The sequence below is a fragment of the Pipistrellus hanaki genome (genome assembly GCF_964339955.1).
Source record: "Pipistrellus hanaki genome assembly, chromosome: 6".
NCBI lineage: Eukaryota > Metazoa > Chordata > Mammalia > Chiroptera > Vespertilionidae > Pipistrellus > Pipistrellus hanaki.
In genome coordinates, this window is record NC_140508.1 from 47,086,154 (window position 1) to 47,104,621 (window position 18,468).

The following is an 18,468-nucleotide window of genomic DNA, read 5'->3' on the forward strand; positions in this document are numbered from 1 at the left end:
ATGTTGACAAATATTCTGTCATTGCATTGTGACATAATAAAGTTGCATTTTGGTTACATAAGAACACAAATTATGAAAAACTTTTAAACAAAGTAAATAAAATTTATATACAAAGCTGTAATATCAAAAATAATACACACACACACACACACACACACACACACACATATATATATATATATATATATATATATACTATATTTTGATTAAATAGCATATGCCAATTAGCTGTCTAAATGTGAAATCAGTTTTAAAACGTGGTCTTGACAAAGATTAAAAAATATCAAACTAGAATGAATCATAGAATCCATGAAATAAACTTGCTTCTTTATGTAAATAAAATAGGTTTTTTTTCAAGTTTTATATGATTACTCAGATTCTCTTGGTGTTTCAGTTTATCTGAGTATAGTATCAGGAACTTAACACACATGTATACTTTACTCTTACTTGGTAAGATTTAACTAATGTATAAATGAAATACTATTAAGATACTCTAGGTTTAGTGCCTTTCCCACATTAAACATTCAAAATGTTGAGAATTTGTATTGGATGGTACGAGGGAAATGCTAGGAGAGTTTACCAGCGCTGTACTTGAGGCGCCTTGCACTGGCATTTTTCTCCATATTATTATTCAGTGACAACATGTGGCTAGCTTGAAATAACCATGAGTATTTGCTCCAATGAAATCAGAAAACACTATTAACACAGGTCTTATTTTTCTCTCAGAGAAATGGAACCTACAACTCTTTACCAAGAGACTTCCAGTTTGCCTCAAAGCACATTAGCATTTTAAAGCTTTTATTTTGATAAAATAAAATAAAAAGTTTTATTTTAAAATTAATTGGGGTGACATTGGTGAATAAAACCATAGAGGTTTCAACTGTATAATTCTATAATACATCATCTGCACACTGCATCATGCCCTTACCACCCAAAGTCAAGGCTCTCTCTGCCACCATGTATCCCCTGTTCTACCTTACTCACCTTCCGTTTCCCCTGGCAACCATCATACAGTTGTCTGTGTTTCCCCCCACTCTTACTGCCTTAACCTTTTACACCCAGTCCTCCCCCTCTATCCCCAAGCCCTAATTATTTGACTGCATAGCAGAACCAAATGTACGTGCTTATATTTGAAAGGGAAGTTCCAAATCATGAAAGCAATCAAAATTTTCATTCTCACCAGAGACTGATGATTCTAAAGAGCTCAGGGAACCAGCTAATGACCCTGTTCCCTCAAAGGCATAGATCTGCAGGGAGTCCAAAGGATGAGCGTAAGTATCAGTGTTAGCTTCTTCCAGCTTTTCTAAGATGAATTCCTTGATTACAGCATCATCTGGACCAACCTGCCATGACATCCTGCACAAACTTCTAATCTCTGCAGAGGTGGTTTTCCGAGTCCGAGGTTCCCTCATGAAGGTGCTGCACCTCAGTTCTCCAATAGCAGAGGCCTCTGTATCTTCTTCTCTTGTCCCTCCATCATCATATCTGAATATACTCTCTCTGCACTCTTTATCTTTCTCAGGAAAAAGAGTCTGTTTCTTTCGTTGTTGTAGAAGTAAGATCATAAAAATAAACCCTGACAAATAAAGCATACCAAAATATTAATGCAATGTGGCATAACATAACAAGACATATTATGATAAACTTCACAATCCTTGCTTTTGTGACAAAATAAATACATGATTTTATTTTTTTATTTTAAGACAAAAAAGATATATTTGTTGTTGAAAATTTACCAAAGGGGCTTGCAGAAAGATGTGGGATGGATAGCAAATTCCCTGATTGATGATTTAGAGTAGAAAAACATCATGAAAATATAGTGAAATGTTTTTGATGATGATCAATTTAAAACCCCTAAAATTTATTTTTTTTCTTATATATTGAAAATATAACAAAGCAGAATATAAGACTATTTTCCAATCTATTTGCATTTGTCCATTTAGTAACCAAAGAGGCAGGTTAATAGAAATTAAGCACAATAGACTAGTTTAATAGTTCCCATCAAGGCAAATTTGGTGGTATAATTATTTTCTAAGTTAATATTTACTGCTTACAAAGTGTACACTGAGCATTTTTCTGAAAGCTTTTAATCTATTCACTAATTTAATTGTGAGACTCATATGTTATTCTTAATTCCCTATTAAAGTTGAGGAAATGGAAGCCTGGGGATATTCAATAACACAGCCACACACCAAGGAAACAGAAACTTGGCACTCAGTATCAGATAGTTGGTTCAAAATCTGCAATTTGTGATACCATATTAATTTTAGAAATTCCAAACTATCAAGTCTTTTAATCAGAACACTAGTATATCCAATTGCGATAATTACCAATAGGTAATTTTAACAACATGTAGAAACAGAATGATTTTAGTACACTCTAGATTTTAAAGAAAATATGCATGTGTGTGCAGGTGTGTGTGTGTATGGGTGTAACCAATTCTTACACAGTCTTGGATCTTAAGTGGCTGTTCAGAATTTCATAGATAGAACTAGAACAAAAATTGAAGCAATACCATTAACATTATCACAAACATAAATTCATTATGTGATTTTTATATCAAACTTACATTTCAAATATAGAAACACTGCTCTTGACTCAAATAAAGCCATCATGTTTAAATGCAGGTACTATGGTTTAAAATTTATCTGAGCCAGTTGGCTCAGTTGGTTGGCACATTATCCTGTACATCAAAAGATTTTGAGTTTTGTTTCTGGTTAAGTCACATATCTAGATTAAGAGCCTGACCCCAGTTCAGGATCATAGTGGGCAACAAATCCATATTTATCTCTCACCTCTCTCTCTCATCTTTTTTTTTTCTTCTCTCTCTCTTCAAATAAATGAAAATATATTGATTAAAATATATTTTAGGTGGGGATTAAAAAACCTAAAAAAAAACAACCAAACACAGAAATCTCATTTGAGATATATGCATAGTTGAAATAGAAAGAGGTCTAGTAAATAATTTCTAAAGTTATGAACTGGAGACTGTCCTCATGATACTCTCAGAGGAAACTACCATTGGTGGGCCCCACCTGCCTTCCTCTAAATATTATGTCTGTGTATGGCTACCCTTGGTTTACCTGTGGAATTTCAAGACTAGGCTTAGGTCTAGTAATTCAGGACCTGCCAAAACTACACTGTTTTAACTGCTTCTTGATTCTGACGTCTAGCTATGTAGCTCTAAATTCATTTTTATGATTCATGATCATTAAAAATAACAGGAAACACTGAAGCTATGTATAAGAGAATGTTGGGTGGTAAAAGAGGGTTTTGAAGCTTTGAGAAAGTTGAGGAGAGCAAAGGCACAGCGAGTCTTGAAGCATATTTTATGCCAGTTGAGCCATAAGTTTGGGGATTTAAAAACAATGGCTGTTATAATTGCTTTCAAGACTTTGTAAGGTTGTGTTGGCTTTAATACATAGTTATGAGGAATGGAAGAGAAGGGTTTAGATTATAGACACTGATAGATGATGTAAAAGCTTATGCTAAATGAATCATTTGTTGTCTTAAAAGCCTGACTACATAAAACATTTAGGGGCTCATTTGCCTCATCAGTAAAATGAGTATAACTTATCTTCTTTTGAAAACAAAAATAACAGCAACAAACAAGAAATAATGGAGTTATTTGACAGCAATTTCTTTTGTGTTTAGCACATTAAGTAAAACTCTCTTGTTTACATCTGTCCATGCTAACATTTACTCTCTTTTTAATACTCCAAAGCTGAGAGTGAGCTGCAGTGTATGATTGAATCGTGGTTGGTTGTGGTTATGGAATCTCAAAACCTCATTTAGGAGCTATGGCACATAATTCTTTGACTTTCACCCTCTGTCTGTTCAACACAGGTGATAATAGTTACTATAATACTTCGTAAGTTATTCTACGGATCAAATTGCAATATATATGCAAAGCATTTAAGACACTCCCTGGAGTGTAATAAGCACTCAATAGAAGCTCATCACTATTGCTACTAATTTTTACCTAACTATGTATGTTGCAATGTGTGTGTGTCAAAAACATTCCAAACAGATGAGCACATACATACGTACTCATATAATTCAAGAATTGTTTATTTTCAGCTTGAAGTGCATATTCATCATTTTTAAATTTTACTCCACTTGATTTAAGAATTGTAATACATCCAGAAGAGAAATTAAATATGTGAGCACACACAAAGCCATGTTATATTGCTATCATTAAAATAGAAATTATCTATTTTCTATATTTATCATCGTATTTTCAGTAAATGAAGGTATGTTCAGTTCAACACTACTTACCAAGTAATAGCATTATCATAGCGCATATCAGAATAGCAGTCATGATCTCTGTTCTGGATTCCATGAAAAGCATATCTTTATTGTGGCAGATCTCTACACTGCTACTGTCACCGCAGTCACACACTTGGATGGTAAGCATGTTTGTACTTGTAAGGGATGGGACACCATTGTCGGCAATTAAGATGAATATGTAGAAGACAGTCTCTTCTTGAAGGCTAAAACCAGTTCTATTAGTCAAAATTACAGCTGTGTTATCTAAAACAAAAATCCATGTGCATAATTTTTTCAACAATACATAAGAAATTCATACCAGGCATATGTACTAGAGGCAATAGTATAGAAATACCTAAATAACTTTTTTCAGTTCAATTTCTTATGCCTCAGTACTATGTTTTCTTTTTTGTTGTTGTTTTTTTGTATTTCCATCTCCCAAAAAAAATATTTTCTGTAGCAATCAAACAAACTTTATAAGGTAATCTACAAAACTTAAGCAAATGGAAGTCGTTTGAAATGTATGCCTACTTATAACTTTTCTCAAATCATCTTTTTAAAACAAATTCCCCATCTTGCTCTTGAAGTATATAAAACGCTTTTGATTCTAGTTACTAGACAGATATCATGTGATATAATTTACATTTTTCCCAATATATAGTTTATTTGTGATCACAAGTGTTAAGCCAAATCAATTATTTTCTTTGTTTCAATATCTATATTTTGCCCCAGTACATTATTTGTATTAATATAAACAAATCTAAGCTACATATTATTTCTTATGTTGATATTTGGGTTTTCTATCCTACGTTCATTTGAGTTCCCTTCACTGGGGAATTTGATCAGGGCTAAAGGGAGATGTCTGTATTTATTCTCCCAACAAAAGATCACCAACATTAAAGATTAACCTCTGTTTTCTGGAAGGACAGCTGCTGGTATTGGTTACAGATTCTTGAATAATAAAGGCAATGTTTCATACCTTTGGAATATAAAAGAGAATTAAAACAGAAATCCATAGGATGATAAAAATATTTTACGGAAGTTAAAGAAAATATAACATAGTGACTTTATAAAGCTAGTCACTTACATATGGTAAGAAAAGAAATTTTGTCTCTCCACATGAAATCCTTTAGAATCTTTTGTCCTTAGATTGATATATTTATTTAATTTAGAAGGAAATATTATAATATTAAACCTATTTTATGTAGTTAGAGCCAGAATTAATGACACCAAATATCTTTGAATTAATCGAGCTAACATGAGTACAAGTTAAGTATGTATCACTCTGATCCCCAGCATAGATTGAAATTTGAGTTACCTGATGACATGAAAGGAACCATTCTGTCAGAATTGCAATTATACTGCAAAGCTATTCAGACTTTCTAAGGACTTACAGCCACTCATGACTTGAAAAAAGTGCTTCTAATTTCAAGACATCCAGTAGAAGATGGGGATAGTATTTTCAGAACTTGACTTTGGGTTTTCTTTCCCATTTTCATTTCCACTTCTTAGTGCTCTACTGGTATGTCTCAACATTATCAGTATGCAGTTAAAGTGTAAAAAGCAATGCTGTAAGTTCGCTTAAAATCAACCACAATGCTAGGAAAATGGGTCAAAAGCCATCAAGAGTGAAAATAATTACCTTGATTATCTCTGATTGTAAACTTAGAGTTCTCCGTGTCTTCCACAGATAAATTAAAATAAAAATTTGGCCTTTCTATGGAGTCATCTTTATCCACCGCACTGATAGTCTGAATCTCCTAGGGGGAAAAATGTTTTGTTTTGTTTTTTATTCAGGAAAAAGATCCCTGTTGTTGTTGTTAGACTTTTTATTAAAATGGTTTTTACTAAAATCTTTATGGACAATGAACATTGCAGAGGACAACTATCAAATGGATATAGATATTAACATATTTTCTCAGATTAAAAATATCTTGACCTGATCAAAACAGTGTTTTGCTATCACATAGTGAATATATTTTTGTTGATGGGCCAGATGGTTTTCATAAGCTGAGTTTGTTAGAAGTTCTCAAAGCCCTGCAGCTCTGTGTCAGGACTTCCTCCCATTCTCCCAGCCTAGATTTCTCCCTTTCCCATCTGAATGCCAGCCATTATGATTTGCTGCAAGTATATGTTCCCTGCTTGTATTGAGAGCGTAACTATGGAGAAGTTATTCCTTACTAAAGTGGTTGCTAAAGTAATGAGTTTGTTTAAATTTATTTCAGGAAATAGTGCATTTAAAGCTTAGGGACAATGTACACGATTTCCTTTGACCCCTAAAGATTATAGGAAAAGTGTTCCACCTAAGATAAGTTCCTCTATCTTGGATCATGAGAAGTTAAGCAATGCATCTGTGAACAAATCAGATCTCTATTAATTATTTTCTTTAGACATGGATGTGTCAGTCAAGTAGCTCTGTATTGTCAAAAAAAGGAAAAAAAAAGATATGCTGTCAGGGTCAGACAGTGAGATTGTGATTAATTCTGGAAATGAAAAGTTCATTATGTAAATTAACAGTGTGTTTATACTTATGAACACGCAATTTCTAAGTTAGTACCTTTTAATATTTTCAGAAATTACTTTTAATTATAATTTACATCTGATATTTACAGATATAGGCTTAATAACTTTGTTGTGTTTGATTTTATGTGTGCAGGTAGGTGTTTAATTATGGCTTCTTTTTTTATGAGTCATTTGAAAAAAATGATACAACCTGTACTCTACAATTCCTGACTTAAAAGGAGTTAGTAAATTTCAATACCATTAGATGAGTACATGGGCAGAATTGGCCTTTATTAAAAGTAATTTCATTAATATTAGCAGTGACAGTTAAGACTTGTGTCATACATTACAAGTTCTTCACATGGTGCCCATTTCCTTCTTAAGAGATTCTGAATGAGTTATAAGATGTCTGTTACACTCAGCATTGCAGAGAAACACTGTCAAAGTGTGACATCTTTAAAAAGAAATGTAAGTTATACAGAACCCACAACATAAAAGCATGGGATTAACATGTCAGCAATTTCTTATGAGTTCTTACCTGACCAGAGCTTGCATTTTCACAAACATAAGTCTTATAAAGTTCAGGGAACTCAGGAGCATGATCGTTAATATCAAGAACTTGTACATACACAGGAACTTCAGAAGTCTGTTCTTCATTGTCTACAACAAACAGAATACAAATAGATAATGCTATCTTTAGGGGAAAATTTTTTTTTTTTTAAATTAGTATGTAGTATTTCATTTGAATATAAGCTAAATGAAGACAGGTTGTCTATATCATTCATATATTTATCAACAATAAAAGTGGAAAAGAATGTTATCAACACATTTAACTCAACCAATATTTCAAGTACCCTGTACTTTCCATAGATGTAAGAGCTGATGAGAAAAAGTACTAGAGAAATTAGTTATATGAACATCTTCCAAAAATCCAGGAAATTTAAGAAATATTGATATAAATTAATCTAATCATGATGAATATGTGCTATTATCCTTCCCAGTTCTACTGATAAAAGTCATTGAGAAACTGTTTAATTTTACATATTATAGATAATTGACTTTCCTAAGCTCATAGCTGAAGTAGAAAAAGCAGTTAAGAAGCCACCATCCAGTAGTCTCAATGAAAAGCATCATTCAGTATACTTTTAAAAATAAAATATATTTGTTTTTAAATATACTTTTAAAAACAAAAACAGGACATAAGATATAATCTAAATACATGGTAAAATAAGATAATTAAAATAATATCTAAGTATGCATACATTGAGTTGAGAGGATTTTCTTAAATGAGCCAAGAAATACAAAAACCATGAAAGACTGGTAAGATATGATTAAATACATTTATTTAATGGCAAAAAAAATAGTTTTAAAAAAAAAGCCAAAACAACAACCAAACAATAATGATCAGAAAACGTGTTTGCATCACAAAATGAAATATCAATAGCTCACATTTTCAAATCCTGATAAATGATATGAAAAAGACAATTCATTCCCAACCACAAATTCACAAATGAGAAAATTCTAATTATTCATACCAGGGTTTCTTAACCTCATCACTGTTGATATTTTAGACTAGATAATTATTTCTTTTGAGGGGTTATCTATACATTGTAGGATGCATAGCTTCATTTTTTAGTTTCTATTAAATGTTAGTCATGATCCTTACATTGTCAAATGTCCTAAGAGGAAAAATAGCCCACAATTAAGAGATGCTGCTCTACAATAACAATATTCACAGAGATTTTTGCTCACCAGAAGTAAGGAGAATGATTATTTGGCCTATGTAATTTACGTTAAATGTGCAAAACAGACCCAGTGATGGGGGAGTAATGATAAATAATGATGGGAGTGTCCACATTTTCTAGAATGTAATCTGGCATCAGATAGTAAAGTTAAATTACACATAATTAGCTTGGGCACTGTCACCAGAAAGAGACTGGGGACCAAAGTGGGTCTACCCACGTTCGATCTGGAATGTGCAGGTTCTTGGCTTCATGCAGGACCTGAGTGATTTTGAGAGTGCCTTCATTAAAGCTGGGGACACTGAAATTAAGAAAGGGCTTAAGATAGAGGAGGGAAGATCACGGCAACAGGAGTGGGCCTCGGCAGAGCAGCCTTAACCCTTTGGAAAGTGAGGGAGTCCAGACTAGCCTAGACATGACTGCTTTGGCCCTTTGCAAAGAAAGTCATAAGGGGCAGAAGAAGTGACCCAGCTGGGCTGTGTGGACTCAGGAAAACCAAGCTACCAAGGCAAAAGCAGTGCCCTTAGAGACAGGTTCAGGGGTTAGTCCAGGACAAGCTGCTGCTGCCCACTGCTTCCTTGATTGCAATTCACCTGGGAACCTTTATTACTTAGGAAAAAAAAAAAGAAAAAGAAAAAGCAAAGTTGCCCACTTGAGGACAGAAGGAGTGGGGGGACGAAGGCATGGGTATGCTCAATGGAGAGAGCGTGCATTGGGTTCTTTGTCCTAAGGTTTTTATCTGTTTTTTAAAAGTGGGAATTTTATGGGAGTTCATAGGGAAGAATCTAAATAAAATATTCATCAGCTTTCCATGTATGTCTTCTAATATGCTGATTCATCCAGATGAGCATATCCAGGGGTCATGGTCATTCTCTGGTCAGTTTCACCTTCAAAGAAGGTCACCAGCTCTACCCAGTTTGGCTCAGTGGATAGAGCGTCGGCCTGCAGAATGAAAGATCCTAGGTTCGATTCCATCCAAGGGCACATCCAAGGGCACAGGCTTGATCCCCAGTTGGGAGCATGCAGGAGGCAGTCAATCACCTATTTTCTCTAATCAGTGAATCAGTGATGTTTCTTTATCTCTCTCCATCTCCCTTCCTCTCTGAAATTATATATATATATATATATATATATATATATATATATATATATATATATATATTTTTTTTTTTTTTAATGTCACCAAAGAGGGACCAGATGAGACAGGGTTGCCCCACCAGTGTCTGGAATGTGTAAGCCATTTGCTCCTGTGTCCTTGGTTAAGGAAGATAAGACTTTGTGACTTATTATCTGGCTATAAATTGCTCAGCTTTTAAACTATTTGTCTTAGTTTCCCCATTCCACTTGCCAAGGAATTTTTCTAGCTTCTTACTATCCTGCCTCAGCAACAGTATATAAAAATATAAGATTCAATTAATTTATTCCAGAATTGTTTGCAACACACTGAAATAATAAAATAATCCAAATGTATATCAAAAGGAAATGGGCAAAATAAAGTATAACCATACTATGAAATTCTATGTGCTTATTAAAAATGAAAGAGTCAATGTAACAAATGAATTAATATAATGAGCTTTAAAATGGATTTTAATCTTGGTTCTCAACTTGAAAAAAATATTTAACTACTGTTTATTTCAGTTGATTCTCAGTAAAATGCAAATTATACTAGTAACTACTAACAGAACTTTATTTATTTAATAAAGATTAAATAAATTAATGCATACAAAGCATTTAGAAGATCAGTTAGCATATAAAGGAGCAATAAATATAAAATATTATGTTATTTATATACTAACCAGAAGTGATATACATGATTTCTTTTGTGAAATAAAAGTTGCAGGATAATATGTTCTATATTTGTATAACATTATTTTAAATCTTTTCTCTTTTTATTTAAAATGCTGTGGAAAAGGTTCACAAATTAAATAGGAAGAGTAAGGTTATTTTGTTTCCCAATGTTTCTATTTATAACTTACATGCTCTTTTGTTTATGGAAAAGCATTATATTTAAATTTTTAATTTCAATGCAGACATTTTTTAATCTTTATTGTTGAAAATATTACAGATGTCCCCCATTTTTCCTCCATTGCCTCCTTCCATCCAGTTCATTCCAGGCCATCACCTCACTATTGTCTGTGTCCATAGATTATGCATATATGCAAATACTTTTTTGGTTAAACTCTGCCCACCTCCTTTCCCCTCCTCTTTGAGCTCCATCAGTCTGTTTGTCGCATGCTTCTATGCCTCTGAAACTATTATGTTCCTCGGTTTATTTTGTTCTTCAGATTCCACATATGAGTGAGATTATGTGATACTTGTCTTTCTCTGATTGGCTTATTTTGCTTCCCATGAAACTCTCCAGGCCCCTCCATACTGTCTCATAGGATAAGAAATCCTTCTTCTTCTTCTTCTTCTTTTTTTTTTTTTTTTTTTTTTTTTTTTTACAACTGTATAGTATTCCATTGCTTTTTTATCCACTCACCTACTGATGGGCACTTGGGCTGTTTCTTAGATATTGTAAATAGCACTAATATGCCTATATTCTTTATGATTGGTGTTTCGGGGTTCTTAAGATATATTACTATAAGTGGGATCACTATGAAATGGCAGTTCAATTTTTTATTTTTTTAGGAAACTCCATACTTCCACCAGCAGTGTACAAGGGTTCCCTTTTCTCCAAATCCTTGCAAGTACTTATTGATTTATTGATGATAGCTAATGCAAAAGGACCCACCCTCAAAAATGCAAAGGGAATGCACTGTACAGGAGAACATAATTATCATGAGACATAGAATAAGGTATTAATTTCCAAAATATATAAAAACCTCAACAAAAGGAAGACAAATAGTTTGATTTAAAGTGGGCAAAGAAGCCGAAATCGGTTTGGCTCAGTGGTAGAGCGTCAGTCTGCGGACTGAAAGGTCCCAGGTTTGATTCCGGTCAGGGGCATGTATGTTGGTTGCGGGCACATCCCCGGTAGGGGGTGTGCAAGAGGCAGCTGGTCAATGTTTCTCTCTCATCGACGTTGCTAGCTCTCTATCTCTCTCCCTTCCTCTCTGTAAAAAATCAACAAAATATTTAAAATGAGCAAAGAACATAAATATACACTTCTCCAAAAAGGACATACAAATGGCCAATAGTCATATGAAAAAAATGCTCAAATTCACTAACCATCAGAGTGATACAAAAATAATTTTTTTAAAGAGACAATTCTCTCTGTTGAAAATAAGAGAAAAGACTGTCCCTTCTTCCTCTTAGAACATTTACCCTAGAAAACTTGTAATTTCTCTGCTTCTTTTATATATATAAATGTAAACCTTTTAAAAGTTAAAGATCTATAGCTGGTTTGGCTCAGTGAATAGAGCTTCAGCCTGCTTGTTTAAGGGTCCTGGGTTCAATTCCAGGCAAAGGAACATACATGGGTTGCAGGCTCCGGGTGCGTGAGGAAGGCAACCGATCAAAGTGTCTCTCTCACATCAATGTTTCTCTCTCTGTATCTCTCTTGCTCCTTTCAATCTCTCTAAAAATAATGAAAAAAAAATATCTTTGGTGAAGGTTAAACATACATACATTACATACATATACATACATACATACATACATACATACTAAAATAAAAGTTAAAGAAACCTCTTGCCAACTTTGCACTCCAGGTTTGTATTTCTCAAGTATTGGAAACCAACTCTTTGGAATGTAATCATCAAGCAGGAAGCACTGCTTCCTTCCAGTTTCTGTGAGACGGTAGGAGTTAGTTTGGCAAAGGCCCGACCCACCCAACTTGGAAACTTCCTCTTGTAATATAGGAATGAGAAGCTTAATTTTCATTTGGATAAAGTCAATTAGCAAACACAGATGGTCACTCTAATAATTTAGTGAATTTTAAATAACTATGTGTGACACCTGATGTGAAGTCCTCCTAATGGTTTTACCTTGAGAACTTGCTTGCAATGGGCTGTATCTGCCTGGGTGTAAAAGATCAGATTTATTTCTCTCTTGGCAATCTCTTAGTGATTTCCTTTAATGGGCATCACGTTCTGGTCTATTATAAGACTGATCAATGACTGTTTTCCCTCTATTCTACTGTTATAGAGAGGGCTTCTGTGTTGGGATGAGATTTTTAAAAACTCATAGCTTTTAGAAAATACATAAACAATTAAGATTTATTTTAAGACTCTTTTCTATCCTATATAATAAAGAAGTAATATGCAAATTGACAGTCATGCCCTCACACAAGATGGACACTCCCATGTGGTCACAAGATGGCCACCACAAGGTGGTCAGCAGAGGAGAGAAGTTGTGAGTCATCAGGCCAGCAAGGAAGTGTAATTGAGGGTGACCAGGCCAGTAGGAGAGGGCAGTTGGGGGTGACCAGGCAAGCAGAGGAGAGCAATTGGGGGTGACTGGGCCTGAAGGGGAAGGAGGGCAGTTGAGAGGACCAGGCCTCCAGGGGAGAACCATTGGGGTCACCCAGGCCTGCAGAGGAAGGCAGTTGGTGGGGGGAAGGGCAGGCCTGCAGGGTAGGGCAATTGGGGGTGGTCAGGCTGGCAGGGGAGGACAGTTGAGGGCAATCAGGCTGGCAGGGGAGCAGTTAGGTGTCAATAAAGCTGGCAGAGGAGTGGTTAGAGGGTGATCAGGCTGGCAGAGGGGCAGTTAGGGGCAATCAGGCAGGAAGACAGGTGAGCAGTTAGGAGACAGTAGTCCCTAATTATGAGAGGGATGCCCAACTGTCAGTTTCACCAGAGGGGTCCTGGATTGGAGAGGGTGCAGGCTGGGCTGATGGGATCACCTCCCCCCATGCACAAATTTTGTGTACCAGGCCTCTAGTAATCATGATGAATGGATAAAATAAAACATTAAAATATTTTAAAAGTATTTCTAGAGATTTCAAGATAAAATGACTCAAAATTTAAGGCTCATTTTTTAATGGTTTAAACATAATATATCACCATAGAATCACTTTTTGCTTAAGTAAACTAGAAAAAAAAAGTATTGCAGGCACAAACAAATTAAAGAAAAATTAGCAAGAAATTCATTTCAATATTGTATTCTTTTTTTCTGAAAAAAAATCTGTTTAAAATTAAGATCAAATTAAACCTCTGACATAACTATATAAAACACACATATATCTCCACAGCTTCATTTTAATGTAGTTAGTGTTTTTATTCACTTAGCTGACATGCTGAGAAATAGCTTGTTGGTTCACTTGGGAAGTTTTCCAGGAACCAGACTAAACACAGTGAACTTCATTTGCTGGTAAAACAAATGTTACAAGGCAACATCTCTTCCCTACAATCAACAGAATTGTTGTGCTGCAAGCTTCTAGGTAGTGAACACATACAGCAAGCATTTTTATAGCACTTTTTTGGGATGCCCTGTTTTTCATGATTCAGGCAGTTTGTTTACATTATTACTGAAACTTCAAAGGTGAAATTATTTAAAACCTATAATTGGAATGAGCAGGCATTGTTAATTAAAAACAATAATAACATACATGTATGAAATGACATATAATATACCACTTAAATTTATTCCCAGTAACATTCTAAGCTAGTTTCCCCCACCCCCCCCCCACCCCTATGTTCAGAACTTATTGAATGGTTTAAAAAATATAGTGAACTGATAAGTGGTTCCCAAATGAGTACTTACATAGTTCTGTGGCTGTAATGCTGAAGTTCCACCAAGCTCTCATCTCTCGGTCAAGAGGGTGAGTTGTGGTGATGGTGCCATTGTCATCAATTTGGAACGTGTTACTTTTGCTAATAGAATACCTGAACCAAAAAATGTGTTCCTCAATTTTATTTACTCTGTATAACAGATACATAACACCTCTTTAAAAGCAACAAGAAAAAAAAAAACTGTTAAGTGCATGTCCACATAGATAATTAAATTCAGACCAATTTCAGAAAGGTTTATTGATACATTTAAGATTCAACTCAGAGTAGATAGAGGGAAAACACTAAAACACTTAAATTGATGTATGCTCAATCTAAACTCACACTCATTTATTTCTAAGAGAGAATTTTAATAAGTGAGTAACTTATTTAAAACAAAATGGCAAAATGTCATTTATAAAAAGAAATACAAAAAATGGGGATAATATTAATCTGTGTGAACCTCTTTTTTAAAAATTTAAAGCAAGAGAAAACATATTCTCAGCCTCGACTGTCCTGAGTCTCTTTCCAACACTACATAATTGCATGTTAAATCTGAACATCATATTATAATTACTTGATAGCTGACCTATGGGAAATCACTTGTTTTTGTTTGCTGAAATAAAACAATTTTATAATATTTCATATTTAATAAATAAAGCATATATACAGGGGTGGGCAAAAATAGATTGATGGTTATCCATACGGAAAGTAATACAATACTTAATAAATTATAATACAAGGATAAACTTGCATACTCACAACTGTAAACCAACTTTTTTAATTCATGATATGATGAAAGTGGAATATCAAATCTCTGGGGAAAGTTAAATTAGCTTTTTAATAATAAACTGGTATTGTAGGAACAGCCATTTGAAAGTTATAAACTTAGATCCATACTCCAGCCTTCCATTAGAATAAAGTTCAAAGGATACCCGGTTACAACAATACTTCACTCAGATTACAACATTTTTGGATTGTCTGCTTTCCCTTATGATTAGTGTCAGATTATACTTTGGCAGAAATACTACACAAGTAAGAAAATATTCTCTCTCTCTCTCTCTCTCTCTCTCTCTCTTTCGCTCTCTCTCTCTCTCTCTCTTTCGTTCTCTCTCTCTCTCTCTCTCTCTCTCTCTCTCTCTCTATATATATATATATATATATATATATATATATATATATATATACAGATATATATATATATATATATAGATATACATATAGATAGATATAGATATCCCAGGAGTAAGATTAGTAGATCTAACATACTATTAGATCATACATGGAAAGAAAATAGATCATAAAATTCTCAAAATCCCCTCATGTAGAAGCCTGGAAATTGATCTCCAGTTCCACAATGAAAGAAAACTTTGAAGTGCTCAGCAAAAGCTTACGTGCCTGCAAATGATTAATAAAAAAGGAAAATTAAAAAAGAGTAATAACTAGGTATTGGTGATGGCTTCTCATTGCACATGTATTCTAGATTACTCTGATGAAACATCAATGAGGTTTGCCAAAAACCATGTGGTAAAAGATAAGAATATTTTAATCTTGAATTGATAGATCTCTAAAAATATCAGTAATTTTTAGGTTGGTGTTCCAGGAAGAATTAGAATAAAAATTACAGAGAACTAAGCTTTAGAGGAATTCAGTTTTAGCTCTACTCACTTTTAAACCTTTAAAAGCAATTTATGTACAGGCCCACAGATGGTCACATTTCCTACTTAAGAGATTTTTTGACTAATAAAACATCAGTTTAACAGTTAATATTTGTTTTGAACATCTAGAATATCCTTTTCTTCAATACACCTTTTGAAATAAAACCAATCAAATGTTAGAGATTATTTCCAAATTAAAGTTTTTAAAATTATGATCCCGAGTCAACACTAATATTTTAAGTAACAGTCTATAAACACATTTTAGAAAGAACACATGTCTACAATATATTTCGTAAAAAGCTTGAGCTAAATAGCTTAAACAGTAGAGTTTTGATGCTTAGAAAAATAATATTTGGTTCACTTCAAATGTCCTTTTATAGACTCTTCATTCTAATATATACAATGATGTACAACTCAGCCATAAGAAAGTATTAAATACTATCATTTGCAACAGCATGAATGAATCTAGAGAATAACATGCTAAGGAAAATAAGTCAGACAGAAAAAAATAAAAACCATATGATTTCATTCATATATAAGATATAAAACTGAAAGCAATAAATGAACAAACAAGAAAAACAAACAAAACTCATAGACACAGACAACAGTATGATGGTCACTAGAGAAAAAGGGTTGGGGGAAGCAAAGGGTAAAGAGGGGATATAACATGACAGAAGATGTGACTTTGGGTGTTGGGCACACAATGCAATATGAAGATTATGTACCATAGAAATGTACACTTGAAACCTATATAATATTATTAACCAATATCTCCCCAATAAATTTATTTTTAAAAAGCTGAAAGATTAAAATGTGACAGTGCAATGTTTTCTCACTGCTAATGGCTCTTGAAGGAATGACATAAACAAATGGTTCTTCCAGGCTTTCTCCTGCAGATGCCTTTATATCTTGTTCTTAATGTTTGTCCGATCACTAAAGTTCTATCCCCACTTCACAGAAGAAACTGAGACATGCGAAAGCCAAGTCTCTATACATTTAACTTTGTTTTCATGATATATTTTGAAGTTTTGCTATTCTACATAGGAAAAACAACACTTTTGAAAGCAATATATGAAAAGCAATCTTACTTATAAGATACTTATAAATGGCAGAATGTCTAGAAATGGCATTGAAAGATATTTTTAATAGGGGCTCACAACTATTTTTAAAGGTAATTAATTTCAATGTAAAAAATAGCAATTGTTACTAAAAATATATTTTGTGTAGAAAATAAGGTAAATAACTACCAGAAGTGATACTATAAAACACATTATCTCTGCTATTATTTGGGTGTGTCTCATATATACGCAATATTTTCACTAGTAGTAAACACATGATTCTAATAATTTTGTATTATCTTTTAAAAGCATACCATTTTTTATCAACATTCACAGGCATTGTAAATCATTCATTATTCTTTGCCTAATTTACATCACTAAGATTCAATATTTAGTTTTTTCAACAAGTTCCTATAAATTATAAAATAATGATGAACTTAATCATTAAGGCATTTTAAAAAAATTAAATAGTCAAATATTTTAAGGGAAAACAATAAATAGGTTAACATGTCTTACTACTTTAAAAATCTAAACAATTTACTATTATAATTATATATATATATATATATATATATATATATATATATATATATATACACACACATACATATAAAAGGCTAAGCAACCAGGCTGGTAGATATGATGCGCACTGACCACAAGGGGGCAGACGCTCAATGCAGGAGCTACAAAGCGACAGCAACTTTGCAGAGTACTCTCTGGCGCTTCGGGGCCCCTTGGGGAATGCCAGACTGCTGGTTGATTTTGGCCTGATTCCCATAGGCCAGGCTGAGGGACCCCACCTTCTGGAGGGAACACGCTCACTCCACAGGTGCCTTTGGAGCCCCAGTGCCACCGCAGGTGCAGCTGGCTGGGGAAGGACCACAGGAGGTTGGCTCCAGGGCATGTCTGGCCCGTCTTACCCAGTCCAGCCCCACTGGCCACCTTCTAATTAATTTCCTTTCCATGTGCATGAATCTGTGCACTGGGCCTCTAATAGACATATTTTTCCTAAAATTACTATAACTAAATAAGAACTATATCTACAAATTAGGAGGTGGTTTTTATTAGTAGTTACTGTGGAAAACTGGGAGCATTGCTCTGTCTCACAAATGCAAAGAAACTCTTCCTCTCTGTATCCATCCCACCTCCCATGCCCCAAAACGCATAGCATAGCCAGTATTGTCATACATACAGGAAAGTTTGTGAAATTTTCTAAAGTGTGGAAAATAGATGATTAAGAAAACATGTAATAGATTTTGCTTTTATATCTAATCAGGCCTACAATGTGAATACTAAAAAAACTAAAGAAGAAAATTGAGTACATGAATGTAACAAACTAGTTTAATAGTGGCAAGTACAGTTTACATCTAACACAGATATTTATTTCTAACCAATTAGACTTATTTCATTTTTACTTCTTTAAGTGATATCCTATAAAAATATTTCTACATTTAAAAAATATATATCTTTATTGATTTCAGAGAGGAAGGGAAAGGGAAGGAGGAATAGAAACATCAATGATGAGAGAGAATCATTGATTGGCTGCCTCCTGCACGTCCCCTACTGGGGATCAATCCCACAACGTAGG

The 18,468-nt window shown here is 33.9% G+C and overlaps 1 protein-coding gene across 1 annotated transcript in view; it reads right to left on the reverse strand.

The window, feature by feature from the left end:
* Positions 1-238: 238 nt before the first annotated feature.
* Positions 239-18,468, reverse strand: part of CDH19 (cadherin 19) — a 52,480-nt gene continuing 34,250 nt past the window's right edge. The window contains exons 8-12 of the mRNA XM_084888531.1: positions 14,160-14,281; positions 7,310-7,431; positions 5,912-6,029; positions 4,279-4,533; positions 239-1,576 (exon numbers count right to left, since the gene is read on the reverse strand). Of these exons, the coding sequence (XP_084744657.1) occupies positions 1,125-1,576; positions 4,279-4,533; positions 5,912-6,029; positions 7,310-7,431; positions 14,160-14,281 (1,069 nt within the window). The 3' untranslated portion in view covers positions 239-1,124. The remainder of the gene's footprint in view (positions 1,577-4,278; positions 4,534-5,911; positions 6,030-7,309; positions 7,432-14,159; positions 14,282-18,468) is intronic.